Below are 15,226 nucleotides of genomic sequence, written 5' to 3'. Positions count from 1 at the left end.
CTTGAAATTGGCTTCAGCAGAAAAGCTATCCTTTAAATCCCCAGAAAGCTAAAGCAGTTCACATTGTTTTTCTTGAATACTTTCTGCCCGTTTTTAAATTAAAAAAATCTTTTCTGGAACAAAAAAAAAAAAAAAAAAACTGAAAAAATAATATATTATAAAACAATGATTCTGAAAACAGAACAAAGTGTGAGCGATTGACCTGAGAATAAAAAGACATTACATTTCTTTTTTTTCTTTTAGCAAGCCATTGGTATCTGAATGCTAAGATAGCAAGAAATTTAAAACTGTAACAAGGTGGACTGCTTTCCCATACAGTGCATGCCGGGCTCCTCTGTGCTATCAACGTGGGGCATTTATTGAAAAGGGGCAAATATACAAGGGGTTTAAGCTCCAAAGACATTAGGGAGGCCCTGCGGACTTCTGTTTCCCAGACCAATAGTACCTTCAAAAGGACACAATGTAACAGGGTTAAGGTTTTTTTTTTTTTTTTTTAATAGTAAAAGAAAAAAAGAAAAGACAAGAATGTAAAATCACCGGCATAGATAGGTATATGGGAAAACAACCCACGCTTTTTCTTTTTTTTCCTTTTTTTTTTTTTTTTTTTGGTTAGAAGCTTTGGAATTGCAGTTAGTCTATTTTTGAAATTGGTTTGTTATTAATCTTTTTATTTAAATTCATTTGTTTGTATTGTTCATCTTCAAAGCTTACAATCTGAAGGTGTCCGTTCCTACACTGGTCAGACCACTGTCCTTGGGGCAGCTGGGGTCTTTGGGACCCTCCACCGGGCTCGCCGGTCCGTCGGACTTTTGGCTGAGATCCGTGTCAGACTCCTCCGAATAGTCGTCTGTTGGCATCGAGGGCTGAACCCCTGAGGTGCTGCATGAACTTGAGGTAACCGTTGAAGATGAGGAGAGAGGAGGAAAAGAAGGGGGCTTCGCGGCTGAAGCCCGGGAGACCACTTGTGGCCAAGACTTCCTGGAGGCGTGGGGGGAAGCGGAGGACGAGGAGGGGGCGGCGGCCGACGGGGGAGGGGGGCTGTCGTTTGAGTGAGCGGCAGACTGCGAGGTAGATGCGGTGCTAGGATCGGGGAAGCAGGCAGAGTGAGGTAATAAACTAGGGTGCTCTTTGGCGTTTCTTGCTGCTCTCGTGATTGTTCTGTGTTTGTGCAAGGCCGACTCGAGATGTTGACTCAGAGCTTCCTCCCCACAGAGCGCGCTCTCGCACGCCAGGCAGTGGTATGAGCCGCCGCCACTACCACCGCCGCCGCCGCCGCCGCCACCGCCGCTGCCGCCCGTGGGGACGTGAAGCACCATCTCTTGCAGGTTCACCACAGACTGGCCGAAGAAGCAGAGGGACTTCAGGTGGCTCCTCGCCGCCTCCTCGTCACCGAAGCCCGCCTGGCACTTGCGGCAGACCAACTTGTACTGCACCTTTGGAACAATGAAGGGGTCGTAGAGGGAGTCCGCACTTTTGCTTTCTGCTTCTGGCTCTTCGGGGGGTTTCGGCAGGAGGGGGGACACCTCACGGGGTGCGTTTTTCTGCTCTTCTGGTTTGGGGGATTCTTTGGCAGGGTCTTTGTCTGGGGAAGCAGCCCCCTGGGGGACTGGGGTTTGGCTTGCTTTGGGCTGCTGCTGCACTTTTTGCTGCTGCTGCTGTAGTTGCCGCTGCTGCTGCTGCTGGATCGCCTCCTGCAGACTCTGCTGGTATTGCTGGTACTGCTGCAGTAGGGAGCCCGGGGACAGCCCCATCAGGGCCTGCGACAGTGCAGGGCTGTAGGGGAACAGGCCTTCCATGCCATACATAGGCTGCAGGTACCCGCTCTGCAGGGCGCCAGGGATCTGGGGGGCATAATAAGGAGAGAAGCCTGGTACAAAGTAAGGAAGGAACTGGCTCGTGAGCAAGGCTGTGGGGTCCGAAGTCAAGGCGGCCTGCAGGGCCTGCAGCTGGGCAGGGTCCACTGCATACTCCATGGCGGGCAGCGGGGCTGAGATCGTGGCTGTGGCTGCTGTGGGGGCCTCTCCTTTCTCCTTCTTGGGGACAGGGAGGGGCTCCCCTTTCCCTTTGTGTGCCTTTTCCTTCTCCTTTACCTTCTCACTGTCTTTGTCTTTGCGTTGCTGTTGCTGCTGTTGCGGTGGGTGCTGTGGCGCAGGTGGTGGCTGAGCTGCGGGCGGCGGCGGCTGCACCAGTGGCTGCTGCTGCTGGGGTTGGGGGGGTTGCTGAGGGGCCATCGCCACGGTGGCTTGTGCTGGGGTCGGGGAGCTCAGCGATGCTGAGGACGGTTTATTTGGTAATCCAGATGTGGGGAGGCCAGGGGAAGGAACTGTTGTGCTGGGCAGACCCATCAAGTTCGGTTTAGGAGACGTTAAAGCTGAAAGAAATGAAGACGGAAAGAACCATAGGTCAGTCTGGAGTGGTGAGGTTGAAGCTCAAGATGTACTTGTGTCACTGGCATGAAGTCTGAGATCTCAAGGTTAAAAGTTGAAAGACCCTCTCAAAACCACCATTTTCAATAGCGGGGTCTCACCAGGCTCAGGGTTGGATAGCTTTGTATTCTAATCAGTGTCCAATCCTGGGTCAGCTCCCCTCATTCCCCTTTCAGTTAAACAACTTCTAACACCTTCCTGCCACACATGGCACATCCACTAATCCGTATGTTCTTAGCCCACTTCCCCAAACTAGGTGTTTCCAGCTCGGACATTTGAACCAAAGGCCTTCATCAAAGCTCCACAGAAATAGTGTCGCCCCACCAGAAGCTGTAGAGGAGAGAGGTAACAGGAGAAGAAAGCAAAATGCAAGAAACCTGGCCAAGCCCCCAAGACCATGTGAACAAACAAATGTGCCTCTCTGGCCTGCACAATCCATTCAGGGAAAACTGTCCCATTACCTTGGCTCAGGTAATCTTTAACAAATCTGTTGAAAAATGTAACCATCTAGGAAGAGGATTCTGAAGTTTGCTGGAGAAATGAGCATTCTCTCTTCCAACACATCTGAATGACATACAGAAAGAAAGACTGCAGATGCTTCAGAAAGTAGCATCAGAAATGGAAAGACCCAAAGTGTTGGTACCACTGCAACCTACTCATACTTATGGGTAGCAAAGGTCTTTGCCAAGTCACCAGGCCCACATGGGGTACAGCCCCATCTGCAGTCACACTCTGCCTATGAAGCCTTCACCCAGCCCAGAGCCTAATGTCCTCCCTCAGAGTCTTTTGTTCCAGGGTGTTGGAAGACAGTGCTGCTCCTGGTACATCAACCTGCAGGTGCATTAAGACACTAGACTGTATTCATCTCTTCTCTTCAGAGGGTACCAAAATGTAAAATAAAAAAATCCCACAGCTCCTCACTATTTCATCTGGACCACCTTCTGCCGGAAAGCTGGGGTTAGGGGTTCTAGAACATGACCCTGTCCTTGTGAGAAAACACGGAGAAGCCCAGACCTGGGTGAAGACAATGTTGGCTTCACACTGGTGCAGCATTTAAAAACCCTCAAAGTTCAGACGAAGAGAACAAGGTTGCCTCAAATTGCCAATCCCAGAAAAATAAACCATTAACGTTTGAAAAGCCAAGGAGGATGCTTCCCTTGGCTTTGTATAGCAGCATTAATTTGTTCTCTCAAAACAGCAGAAAGGAAGCACTGAGATGAAGTCATCCAGTTTCCTCAATGCACAGAAGGAACTGAAACCAGAAAGAAGTATCTGACTCAGAAAAAGCCAGTAAAGGTTCATTGGTTAAACTGCCATGCACAAGATGGAGAGTGAATGGATTATGAATTCGACAACTTAGGACATGGCTAAAAAATCAGCGAGGCAAGGAAAAAACATCTAGAGATTTCTCCATCTCTGTGGCATCAGGCTTTCAGGAGAAAGATCCAGGTCAGAAGGCCTTAAACTGACTTCTGTGTCTTGAATAGAAGAGGAAGAAACTGTAAGACTCATTTACAGAATCCTTCCTATATTTACCAAGCTTTATACTAACCACGTTTGATATAGTAGCTCAATATATTCTCAAGCTAGTTCTGTGGCCTCAGTTTTCTCATCAGCAAGATTAGAACCAAGGAAGGCATTTCATCACCCTGATGCTTGTCATGCACCGCTGGAGTCAGACTGACGCAGTGTGGATTGTGTTTGACACAGAGCTGCTATGTGGCCTTAGGCCCCCCGACTGCACGGAACCTCAACTTTCTACAATACATGGGTGCAGGGACTAAATGAAAGGTCATATGGAAAGAGCTTACCATTGGACCTGACATATTAAATACAAGTTCCTTCCCCCGTTCCAGACCCAGTGCTGCTGTGAGCTGTGGTACAGTCAGATGGTGGTAACTAGGACATACTGGTAACCCTGGCTGCCTCTAGTAATTAAGAGCATACCTTTCTATCTTGAGTCCACTCTTAGTGGTCAGAACCTGAGTAGCACTAAGCATATACCTGTTGACTGACTGGCTCATATTGGGTGTTGTGGAAGGAGCACATAGCACTGGGAGCCGGGAGGCCTGGGTGGGAGCTCTGGCTCCTACCCTAGCTTGCTGAATGGTCTTGACCTCTCTGGCCCTCAGTTTTCTCATCTGTAAAACAAGGGGAATAGATCAGACATTCTAATTTTTTTTCACATTATTATGAAATGTTGGGCCATCCCAAGCCCTTCTGCCAAGGTCCTGGGCTACAAGGGTAATTCAGTGCCTCGACACTTTCCATAGCTTGATTCTTGGCTTATGGCTATTTGGCTTTAGCATTAATCTGTGACCTTACTTGCCAACAACTATAAGCAATGACTTAGACATCTTAATGCTCTTACCACTTCAACCCCTGGGAACAGGGACTCTAGAGGGCTCTCCTTTGGTAAAGGTACACCGGTCAATGCAGGTCCGGGGCGGGGGGGGGTGGGGGGCGGCGGGGAATCTTGCTGACTTGTGCTTTAGGAAAGATAGCTGGCTCCAGAGAAGACAGGTGAGGACAGAGGAGGAGGAACAAGAGAGGGACACAGGAAGAACCATCAAACTCCCTATTAATAAAGTACCAAGTATTTGACTGAATTATGGGGCTGGGGGGAGCAAAGAGAGATGGGTGAAAAGGAAATGAAGGGGTGATATGAAGACTCCTAAAAATGAGGATTAACGTTTGTCCGTCTGAAGATTCAGAACCATATTGCCCAGTAACAGGATTCCTGGTCAGTACATTCAAGTACAAAGGTAGTCTCATTATAATGAAACTAATATAACCACTGTTGTTCTAGCCAGGTAAGAAGCCCAGGAGTAAGGATCCATTTATGAGAGCTTTCTTTCTGATAGCAGTTCTGCCAGAACAGCTCCCTAAAAACGGGCAGGGACCACAGGTAAGGACAAGGACTTAAGTTCTCTTGAACCAGTTTCCATAGAGCATGATCCAGAATTAGCTAGGATAGTCAAATGCCTTCTATTTCCAACAACTATCTAGATGGGATCGGCAATTTCACAAAGACTGACTAGAAGGGTCTATGCTAGAAACCTCTTTCTTGAAAATAACCCAGGATTTAGGATGCGAGGACCCTCAAGTTCTTCCCTGTACACATCCTGGTTGTGTTATGGAACACAGGGCAAGAGACTAATTTCAGAGCAGACTTTTCTAACCAGGGGGTCCCATCCCTGAGACTGGGACGTCAGAAAACCACAGGACTAGGGAGACTCAGTGGAAAGGACCAGAAGTTCTGTTGCTGTTAGAAAACTAGAAAGGGAAGCTTCTGCCTATCTGCCCAACATTCAGAGGGTTTGGATGGTAGCCACAGAACAAAATGCTAATTGGTCAGCTATTTAATGCTGTAAGAATCACCTAGAGCAGAACCCACCTGTGTTGGATGGAGTAAAGCCCGGCAAGGAGGGGCTGTTGAGGCCGGGGAGCAACACAGGAGGAATGCCCTGGAGCGCCGGATATGCTGTAGGAAGGTTAAGAGCCTGAAGAGGGGCATTGTCAAACATCCCTTGCTGCTGAGCTGCCAGTCCGAGGACCTCATTGGCCTTTTTAATCCGGTCCAACTCTTGTTGAGCCATCAACTGACGTACAGTGGCTGGGTCAAAGTATTCTTTCTCCTTGTCCAACTGGCTTCCAATGGTGTCCTTAACTTTGGAGATATGCTGCTGGGAAAAGATATGGTCACGTACAGACAGCCGAGCGCTGTACTTGATGCCACACAAAGTGCACTCTGTTTTCGGTCCCTCGTAACTTGTTTGGTTTATACCAAAATGCTTGGCCATGCTTAACTTGGACTTCTTTTCTTTTGCCCGGGCATTCTGGAACCAGACCTGAACAACTCTCTTTGGCAGTCCAATATCATTGCCCAGGACCTCACACTCTAGCATGGTGGGCGTCCTGTAGTCATTAAAGCACGACTTGAGGACTTTCAGCTGCAAATTGGTCATTTGAGTGCGAAAACGTTTCTGCCCTGGCCGATCCCCACTGTCTCCAGATTTGCCTGCTGACCCACTTGCACCAGGACTTGGGGAGCATGGGTCTGCAAGGCTCGAAGTTTCACTGTAGTCCACTGTACCTTCATTGTCATATTCCTTGCTGTAAAAGCTTGGGGCTGGGCTGACCAGACCAGATGACAGCCGATCTTCATACTCAGACATTGCCATCATGGCTGCTTTGGTCAACCCTTCATTGGGTGCAGAAGAGGATTTGGTTTCAGTTGCTATTCCCGTTGCACTGTCATTATCTGCATTGCCCTCGTCTCCGGTAGTGGTATCTGTGATTGCTGTGTTGACAGAGGAACAGTCGTCATTGTCCAGCTTAGTTTGGTCAAAGTTTAGATTAACTGAGGAGATGGAGGGGCTTTCAAAGTCTTCAATCCCTTCCACCTTGATGGAAGAAGGGCTAAGGAGAGTTCTGGGAGACAACTCCATGGTTTTACTCACAGGTGAGAGGGGGACACCTTGGCCGTCACTACTGCTGGGGGGTAGGTGGGAAAAGCTGGCTCCATCAAAAATATCTCCTTTCATCTGGAGTCCCCCATCGCAGTCTAAGAGCATTGCAGACAGAGTTAGGTTGTAGCCAGCTCTCTTGGCTTCATGCCAATGACGGGACCGGATATGAGCCTCAAGGGCAGTCTTGGCTTTGAAGAGTGCTCTGCAAAAAGGGCATCTTCTGTGGGCCTGCGCTGGGCCCACAGCCCGGAACTGTCCTTTCCGTTCCCGGGCTCGGGTATTCTGAAACCAGACTTGTACCACGCGTTTCTTCAAGCCCACCTCGTGCGCAATGTGATCCAACATCTTTCGAGTTGGATTGGAGTCTAATAGATACTTTTGGTACAGAATTTCTAGCTGTTCTGGTGTAATGGTTGTCCTCAAACGCTTGTCTCTCTGAGGTTCTTCTCCTCCTGTCCCACTGTCATTTTCTCCAGGGCTCGCACTGGCCTTTTCCTCCAGCTTCCTCTTCAGAGTGTTCATTGTGGAGGTTGGAGTTGAAGGAGAAGTGGCCGAGCTGGCTGGAATCTGAGGTATAGCCCCAGAGAGCAGCTGGCTCGCCAGGAGTGGGTTACTAGGGTCAAACAGCATGAAAGGCATATCCAGTGACCTGTCCAAAAACTGGGGGTGGATGAACTGGTTCTGTGCACTCAGGAAATGAAGCTGCTGATGCTCCTGCCAGTGCTCAAACGATGGAAATGCCAGCTTACATTGATCACACTGGTAGGGGATTAGCTGAGGAGGTAGGTTTGCCAACTGTTGAGGAGTCGACGTGTGGAGGGGCTTGAGGGGCAGGTGGGAGAGCTGGGAAGGACTAGGGCTTGACTGGGGTAAGGGGCACTGAGGTGGGGGTGCTTGTGGAGGCGGCTGTGGTAATGCAGTGGGGGAAGTGAGCTGTGGGAGCTTTTGCTGGGCTGCGTTTGTCTTCTGCTCAGCCTGGTCTTGCTGCTGCAGCTCTGCCTTTGGTTGTCCTTGCTTTTCTTGGGTTTGGTTTGGCTGTGCACTGGGAGGTTCAGCCTGCTTTGGTTTCTCATCACTTGCCTCTGTTTTCGAACTAAAAGTGGCCAGTTCATCAGCCTCCGCTGTGAGCTGTAAGAAAGCGGAGGAGGCTGCGTTGGCAGATGGTGCTGGGGCGCTGTAAGCCTGTGAGGGCATCGGGGTGCTGCAGGAGGAGCTGGTGGGTGTCAGGATTTCCATGGCATCCATGGAATCCTCATTTTGGCTGTCATCCTGCCCCTCCTCATCCTCATCCTTGTAACACAGCTTCTTCTGATGCTTGATGAGATCAAAGATGCGCTGAAACACCAGGCTGCATTTTTTGCACTGGTAGTTCAAGTTGCTTGTTCGAATATACCTGTCATTTGTAAGCTCACGCCGCTCTCCATCTTTGCCCTCCCCCTGATTCTCGTAATTTTTCCTGGCCTTCTGTCGGGCATTTTGAAACCACACCACTATGACTCGGGTTGGAAGGTTTAGTAAATTAGAGAGTTGCTCAAATTCGTCATCCTTTGGGTAAGCATTGGCATCAAAGAAGTCCTGTAGGACCCTCAGCTGGTAGTCAGTAAACCTTGTTCTTGAAGACCTCTTGCTTCCCCAGTACTCCTGCTTCTGAGGTTCTGGCGAAGGGGGCCGGGAGTCGATCTTGAGCTCCTCCAGGCTGGTGATAGGAGGATTGCTAAAGTTGTAAGGGGAATCCTTGTTACGTTGCCGCTCTTTGAAGAGGGTGTTTCTGAACCAGTGCTTGATCACTTTCTGGGGCAACCCAGACTTGTCTGCCATTTCTTTGATCTGCTCTTCACTGGGGGAGTTGTTAATGTCAAAATACTGCCGCAGGACCCGGAGCTGGTCATCCGTGATCCTGGTGCGAGGCCTCTTGTTCTGCTGTTGGAGGAGGCTTGGATTTAGCTGATGCTGGTACAGCTGGGCCAGGTCTGCAGGCAGAGGCTCCACAGGTCCAAGCTGAGGGGGCAGCTGAGCCGGCAAGGTCTGCAGTGGCATCGTCTGCATCATCAGCGGTGAGAAGATGGGCAGCTCCATGGGCATGGAGAGTTGGGTGAGTGGCACGGATGGCTGGGTTGGTGCAATCGTGGGTGAAGTGATGGGTGGGGCTGACGTGGGGATGGCTGGCGTGGAAGCTGGCTGAGGTGGTGCTGCAGGAAGAGGGGGTGGAGGAGGTGGTGGGGGAGGCGGCGGCGGCGGCTCTGGGGTCTGGGGCCTCAGGGGGTACAGTTTATCGTAGTGTTCTCGGTACTGTTTAGCAAATCTCTCTAGCTGTTTAAAGGGGAAGTAGTTTTGATGAACGTGCTCTTGATGACTCTTTAAAATCAAGATGTTAGAAAACAACTTGCCACAGGAGTCACACTCAAGCTTTTCCAGATTTTCTCCCTGCTCCGTCTTCCCATTCTTCTTCTGCACCTTCTGCTTGTTCTCATTGTACTGAATGACCAGCTCAAAGCCAAAGTTCTCCAGCAGGGCTTTGGTGGCATTCCCTCTTGCATCTGAGGCGATGCGTGGAGGGAGCATGGAAGGCTCAGAACTAGCTGCTGGTGCCAACTCTTTCTTCTCTTTAGCCTTCAAGGCATCTGGCAGCAACTCCTTGGGTCCTGGGTTGCCCTCACCCACCTCCGCACTATCCCTCTCTCTCTGGCTTTCTTTTTCCTTTTCTTTGATGATCAATTTGTTTTTCTTTTCAGAGTGCTGGCTTGGTTGTAGAAGGGCAGAGTGAGTCTGGGACAGAGAGAGCTGGCTTTGCTGTTGCTGCTGCAGGATCTGCTGGTGGCTCTGCGGTGGGATCTGAACCTGAGCCTTGAGATCATCCAGCAGGCCCGGGCCCGTCCCCGTCAGTGTCAGCGCCCCGCTGGTCACGGGCAAGCTCACCTCGGGGCTGAGCTGGAACTCTGCGCTGGGGATGTAGAAGGGGAAGAGGAGATGCTGCTGCTGCTGCAGCTGCAGCAGGGTCTCTGTGGTCATGGGGAAGTGAGGCAGCAGGGTGGGGTTAAACAGCTGAGACTGGATCAGGGCCGCCTGCTGCTGCAGCTCCTGCTGCAAGTGAGCTTGTACTTGAGCCTGAGCCTGGGCCAGTGTCTGTGCTTGCTGCTGCTGCTGTTGCTGCTGCTGTCGGGATGCAATCATATCTGCCAGCTTCTTCCGATTGGCCTCCTTGGGCTCTGAAGGGGAAGTAATATTGGCACCGATGGGATTCCCCAGGGGTGGCATCCCTACGCTTTCCGTGGGCACTTGGCTCAGTAAATTGGAGCTTGGAGTGATGCCAGCACTGCTTGGATTGGTGGTGGTAAAGGTGTTACTGCCACTGGTGCTCACAGGACTTGGGGTGGAGGAGCTCAGGGGGACACTGCTGCTGTTCCCCGTCCCATTGCTACTGCCACTTGCAGCCTCCAGCTTGGCTGCTCGGGCCTTGGTCTGATGCAACACAGACCGCATGTGGATCTCCAAAGTGGAACTCTGGCTATAGGCCACGTTACAAGTGTTACACTTGAAAGGTTTGTTGTCTGGGCTGCTGGTGGGTTCTGGCTGACCAGTTGCCGATTCTTGAAGGGCTCTCTTTAACTTATGTAGGTGGGAGACAGAATTGTAGTGCACTAGCAGGATATTCTTTTGAGTGAAAGATTCCTTGCAGACTGTACACTTGTAAGGGCGAGAAGGGTCTAGAAATTTTTCCATGGTGAAATTGGGGCCTTTTCTGAAAGGTAGAGCTCTCTTTGGCTCTGAGCCTGAATCTTCTTGTACTGACCCAGAGTCACTGCCCGTTGGGCTCTGTTTGTCTTCCAAGTCACTCTCCTCCTCCTTGTCTTCCTCAACAATTATTGTGTGGTCCTCCGCCAGGGTAGGGTCTCCCATTGCCAGGAGGTCCCCATTGGCCAGAAGGCCACCATAAAGCTGTTGGATGTCAGCCTCGCTCAACTCCAGGTGGCTTGTCTCAAGGTGTTTTTTCAGAGCCTGAAAAGTTCGGAAACTACGCTGACAAAGACAGCACATTGTGGCAGCTCTGATCACATGGTACTGAGAATGGAGCTGCAGCTTTTCAATGGTCTTGAAAGCCAGGCTGCACTGATTACAGCGATATTTGTACACATGGCGATCCGACACAGGCAGCTGAGGCCTCTTGGCATGAACCTCATTGAAGTGCGTTTGAAGAGTAGCAGAAGTTTTGAAAACCTGATTGCACCCTTTCTTCCAGCATAGGAAGCCTGACTCTTCTCTCACAGAGCCTGGGTCAGCAGAAGAGGGTTTCAGATCTCCACTGTGCTCTGTGCTTACAGAAGGCAAGATGTTCTTTCCCAGATCCTCTGAGGTTTCTGTAATTTAAAAAAAAAAAAAAAAAAAAAAAAAAAAAGCCAAGCCCAATGATAAAGAAAGCTTTGTTTCAAGGATGGTACCCACAGCTATCTACCTAGCAAGTGAACACAGAATCTTCTTATAGTAAGGGAAATACCCAATTGGAACACAGACTCACTCCACACAGCCCCTGCAAAGAGTACATATTATAAATAAGCAAGTGCACGTGAACAGAGGGGACTAAAAGGAAATACAGAAGTTTCATTCATAATAGGCCTGTATCATATCTTGGATCTGTCTTTACACACCATTCAGTTGCTTGACTCAGAATCTTGAATTTCTTGAGAACTGGTTTGAAAGTTACTGATCTTAGACTGGATTCCCCTTTTAAGTGGTCTGGAACTGTAAAATATGTGAATTAATGCTGTCCTAAATGGGGGGGAATTTAAAATAACTTTGTCCATTGTAATATAAGAAATTCTAAGCTTAATTTGTTATAACATTACTTTTGACTGTCCTCTCAATTCAGTAAGAAATAAACATTCAAGTGGACATTAAAATACATAAAAATTATTTTCTACAGTGATATCATCACACCCATACATATTCTGACCCTTTTAAAGTCAGCTGTCTACTTTCTAATATGGAAAAAATCACAAGGGGGGGTGGCGCAGTAGTGGGGGGGGGGAGTCTTCCCAACTTAAATCTTAGCTGCTGACAAAAGGTGAAAGATGGAGAAGAGCCTCCTAAGTGGAGGTCTAATGACCCATCTAGCTAGCAGCCACCATGGGGCACCAGCACATGTCTAAACAATGTTCTTTCTAAATGCACCTCTATGCAAGGTCCTAAGGCACTCCCGAAGACTCAAAGAAGAACTATGTGCAGAGGAAAGTTAGAAAGACAGCTAATGTAGTGCTCTGAAATCCCTCACCTATGCTCCAAAAGTCCCTAATAATTAAGTCCTCAGAGACTATTTAACGGCTGAGAATGGGGAGTCATGGGTCTACTGACTGAGTCTCTGGTTATTTATTCACTCCCTAATGTACAGTCTAAGGGGACATGTGTCCACCACAATTCCACTGGTTCCACCTTATTTTCTTTCCACTTTAAACCATATGAACAGTGTACAAATACGTGCCAGGAACCAGAGTATGAAATAGGGGACAACAGTGCCCCCTCATCTCCTGGTCAGTTACATTCACCTCGGGAGGACTGTAAGGATTCGTGGCACTCCTGCTCAGTGACAGTTTTGGCCCAGTATTTCATTTTGTTTCCATTTCTAGGGGTCAAGAATGACACTAACCAGGCTGCTTTCCTGCCTCCTCCAAAGTGGAGTTCCCGTCTCGATCTGGAACAGCTGCTGGGAGGAACATGCTGCTGGGCATCACCATCTCAGGGGTGGTCACCTGAGGAGTAAGAGGCAGAGAAATGAGGAGAGTCAAATGGAGAGGAAAGAGACACAAAACAGGGAAATGTGTAAAAATTATTTAATAAGCAAAATTAGCCTTCACCAGTGTAAAGCTGGAAGTGTCACTTTTCATAGCTCACTGAAGATTCATGTTTATTAGACAAAGCTCACATCAGTCAAAAGTGTTTCTACGGTTACATTCTGGACATAATTAGCAGAGCACACTTGAAGAATAATCTTATTATTAATATTTTTCCTTTATGCAGAATTTTGACTTTGATCACTGACAATGTTTTGTCATGGGCTGTGAAACTTCTTGTGCAACCAATTAGGTAGATAAGTTGAAAGGCCCACCTTAAGCTGCTGAAAACATAATAAGGGCCCTAATTAAATCATACCTAGTAAAGTACACTGTAATCTTGAAGCAGGGAGCATTGTAGTACTGTTTTTAAAATGTATTCAGGCAAGAAGAGGAGGGGAGTAAGAGCGAAGGAAAGGGGAAGAAGAAAAGAAGAGAACAAAGAGAAGGCTAAGGACATGCAGACACATTGGCAGATTCTCCAGGAAACAAAATTTTGTAACCCTTTAGAAGCTAGATCAAGTGCAAACAAGCATTTCTTATGACTCACTTCCCAGCATCAGAGGGAACGTCTGGCCAGCGTCCCAACCACACAGGGTGGGTGCCCTGCACAGCATTCTACACTAGGGCAGCTCCACCTTGACCATGGCTATCATTTGCTAATATAGCAATTCCAGAATCAGCCTGGATCAGGCAGATCCTCAGACATTTTTCTCCAGGCTTCTCTGACATCTGGCCAGAAGTTTGTCTGAAGAAGTTATCATTTGCCCCACATTAACATGATAAGCAGCCCTCAAATTCAACATAAGGATAAAAGTTCTTCATTTAAAAAAGAAGTAATATCCCTTTGCCTGCTATAGGGTGGAAAGGTAGTAGGTGATGATCCTGCGAAATGAATTAGAAAGTTTGACGACAGCCTGAGAAATGAACTGAACAGAAACTACATTCACACCACTAACCTTTCTACATGGCGTCCAGCCCCACCTGAAGGAATTATTTTCCCATGAAACTCAGGTATCTCAATAGCTGTAGTTGTTGGTGCAAAGGCTGGAGCACCTCATTTACTGTTCAAAATTAAATATTTTAAATAAATTACTATTAATTTTGAATAGCTTTAAGATTCTGGACTTGCTCATAACAGCTGATGACATGTTCCCTAGAAACATCGGTGACAGGCTCCAGTGCTAAGGTAACTCATCAATACATTTAGGGGTATTAGAATAATCTCAGCAACGCAGATGCTTATAGGTGTAAAAATTAAGCAACAGGCACTATGGAGAAGGGTTCTGAGAAAGCTCGTGTTTATGAAGAGCAGGTGCATGGCAGGTGAATGTGTGTGACACAGAATTCCTGCTCACAGACATCTGCACCCTCACACAAAGCTCGTCAGCAGCTGGTTAAGGCTAGCTGTTGATGAATCGTTAGGAATGGAGCAGAGATTGCCAAACTCATTCCATCTATTTTCTTTTTAATAGAAAGCATTTCTGACCAGTATGGTTGGGGAGTCCAGCGGGAATCCAAGAAGTGAAAGGTCACCGATTAATTTATAGTCCTCAGCCAAGGGGGAGCACGAGGTTGGGGGCAAGAGGGGGAGAAAGGGAAAGGAAAAAAGACTCCCCCCCACCTCCTTTCTCGGTTGTAGCTGCAGGATCAGTCCTTTCCAGGGATCTTTAGGAATTATGAAAAATGAATCATGAAAAATAAAAAAAAAAAGCCCTACAGAGTAAAAAAGAATAAAATTATCTAACACCTCAGCTGCACATCATTACAGAAAACTGTGGGCTTTTTATACGCATTACAGTAAGGCAGACATCCCCTCTAACAGACTCAGTACGACGGATCAGTAATTGTTTTCATACACTTTAATTAGAAAAACTCAGATGGCTATGAATAATAATGGAAAAGAGAGACTTTTGCACTTGAAAGGTTGAAGTCAATCAAGTGTGAATGACGGCAAAAAAGAAAAAAAAAAAAGACACCAATTCATCAGCCCTCTGTTGTCTCGCCACGACTTTAATCATAATTCCTGATTGGGATTCAAGAAGGCAGTAAGCAGAGGTTCTTTGTCTGCCTTCACCTTCCATCAATTAACTCTTCCCGAAATATAATCATCAACCTCACATGCTCCTCTGCATCTTAATCTGGGCCTCCAAACCTGTAAGTCTTGCCCCATATGTGTTTAAGTAATTACTTTTATCTACCTGCACCTTCTCATCTTTAGTGTACCCAAATTCTCTCTGGGGGAAAAAAAAGGTGTGGTATATAAAATTTTGATGGGCAAGAAACTCCCAGGAGGCAAAGAGGACTATCCCTAAAGGGAAACCTGAGGATCTAGAAATTCTGGTGGGGTGTATCTGTGCATGTGTCTCAACAGAGAGGTTGAGAATGGAAGCCTCCTTCCTGCACAGGCTGCTGGAGGGCCCCACAGTGGCTCTCAGACACTGAAGTTCCCATGTCCATTCCTCCCTCTCCTACTAGTTTCCAAAGCTTTTCACTCAAACTTTGC

The 15,226-nt window shown here is 48.0% G+C and overlaps 1 protein-coding gene across 15 annotated transcripts in view; it reads right to left on the bottom strand.

The window, feature by feature from the left end:
* Nucleotides 1–572: 572 nt before the first annotated feature.
* The window catches only part of ZFHX3 (zinc finger homeobox 3), a 1,292,716-nt gene continuing 1,278,062 nt past the window's right edge, over nucleotides 573–15,226 (bottom strand). For 14 of the 15 annotated variants that reach the window (XM_087870546.1, XM_087870551.1, XM_087870547.1 and 11 more), the window contains 3 exons: nucleotides 12,537–12,639; nucleotides 5,824–11,253; nucleotides 573–2,371 (listed from right to left, as the gene is read on the bottom strand). In XM_087870546.1, coding sequence (XP_087726672.1) covers nucleotides 708–2,371; nucleotides 5,824–11,253; nucleotides 12,537–12,639 — 7,197 coding nt within the window. In that variant the 3' untranslated portion in view covers nucleotides 573–707. Of the gene's footprint in view, nucleotides 2,372–4,430; nucleotides 4,568–5,823; nucleotides 11,254–12,536; nucleotides 12,640–15,226 lie in introns of all 15 variants that reach the window. The other variant, XR_015728051.1, reaches the window with a different exon arrangement.

This window comes from Ursus americanus, chromosome 21 (genome assembly GCF_024610735.1).
Source record: "Ursus americanus isolate L20-20 chromosome 21, mUrsAme1.1.p, whole genome shotgun sequence".
Lineage (NCBI taxonomy): Eukaryota > Metazoa > Chordata > Mammalia > Carnivora > Ursidae > Ursus > Ursus americanus.
The sequence above is the reverse complement of the archived record's forward strand: the minus strand, read 5'-3'. Positions and strand labels throughout refer to the sequence as shown.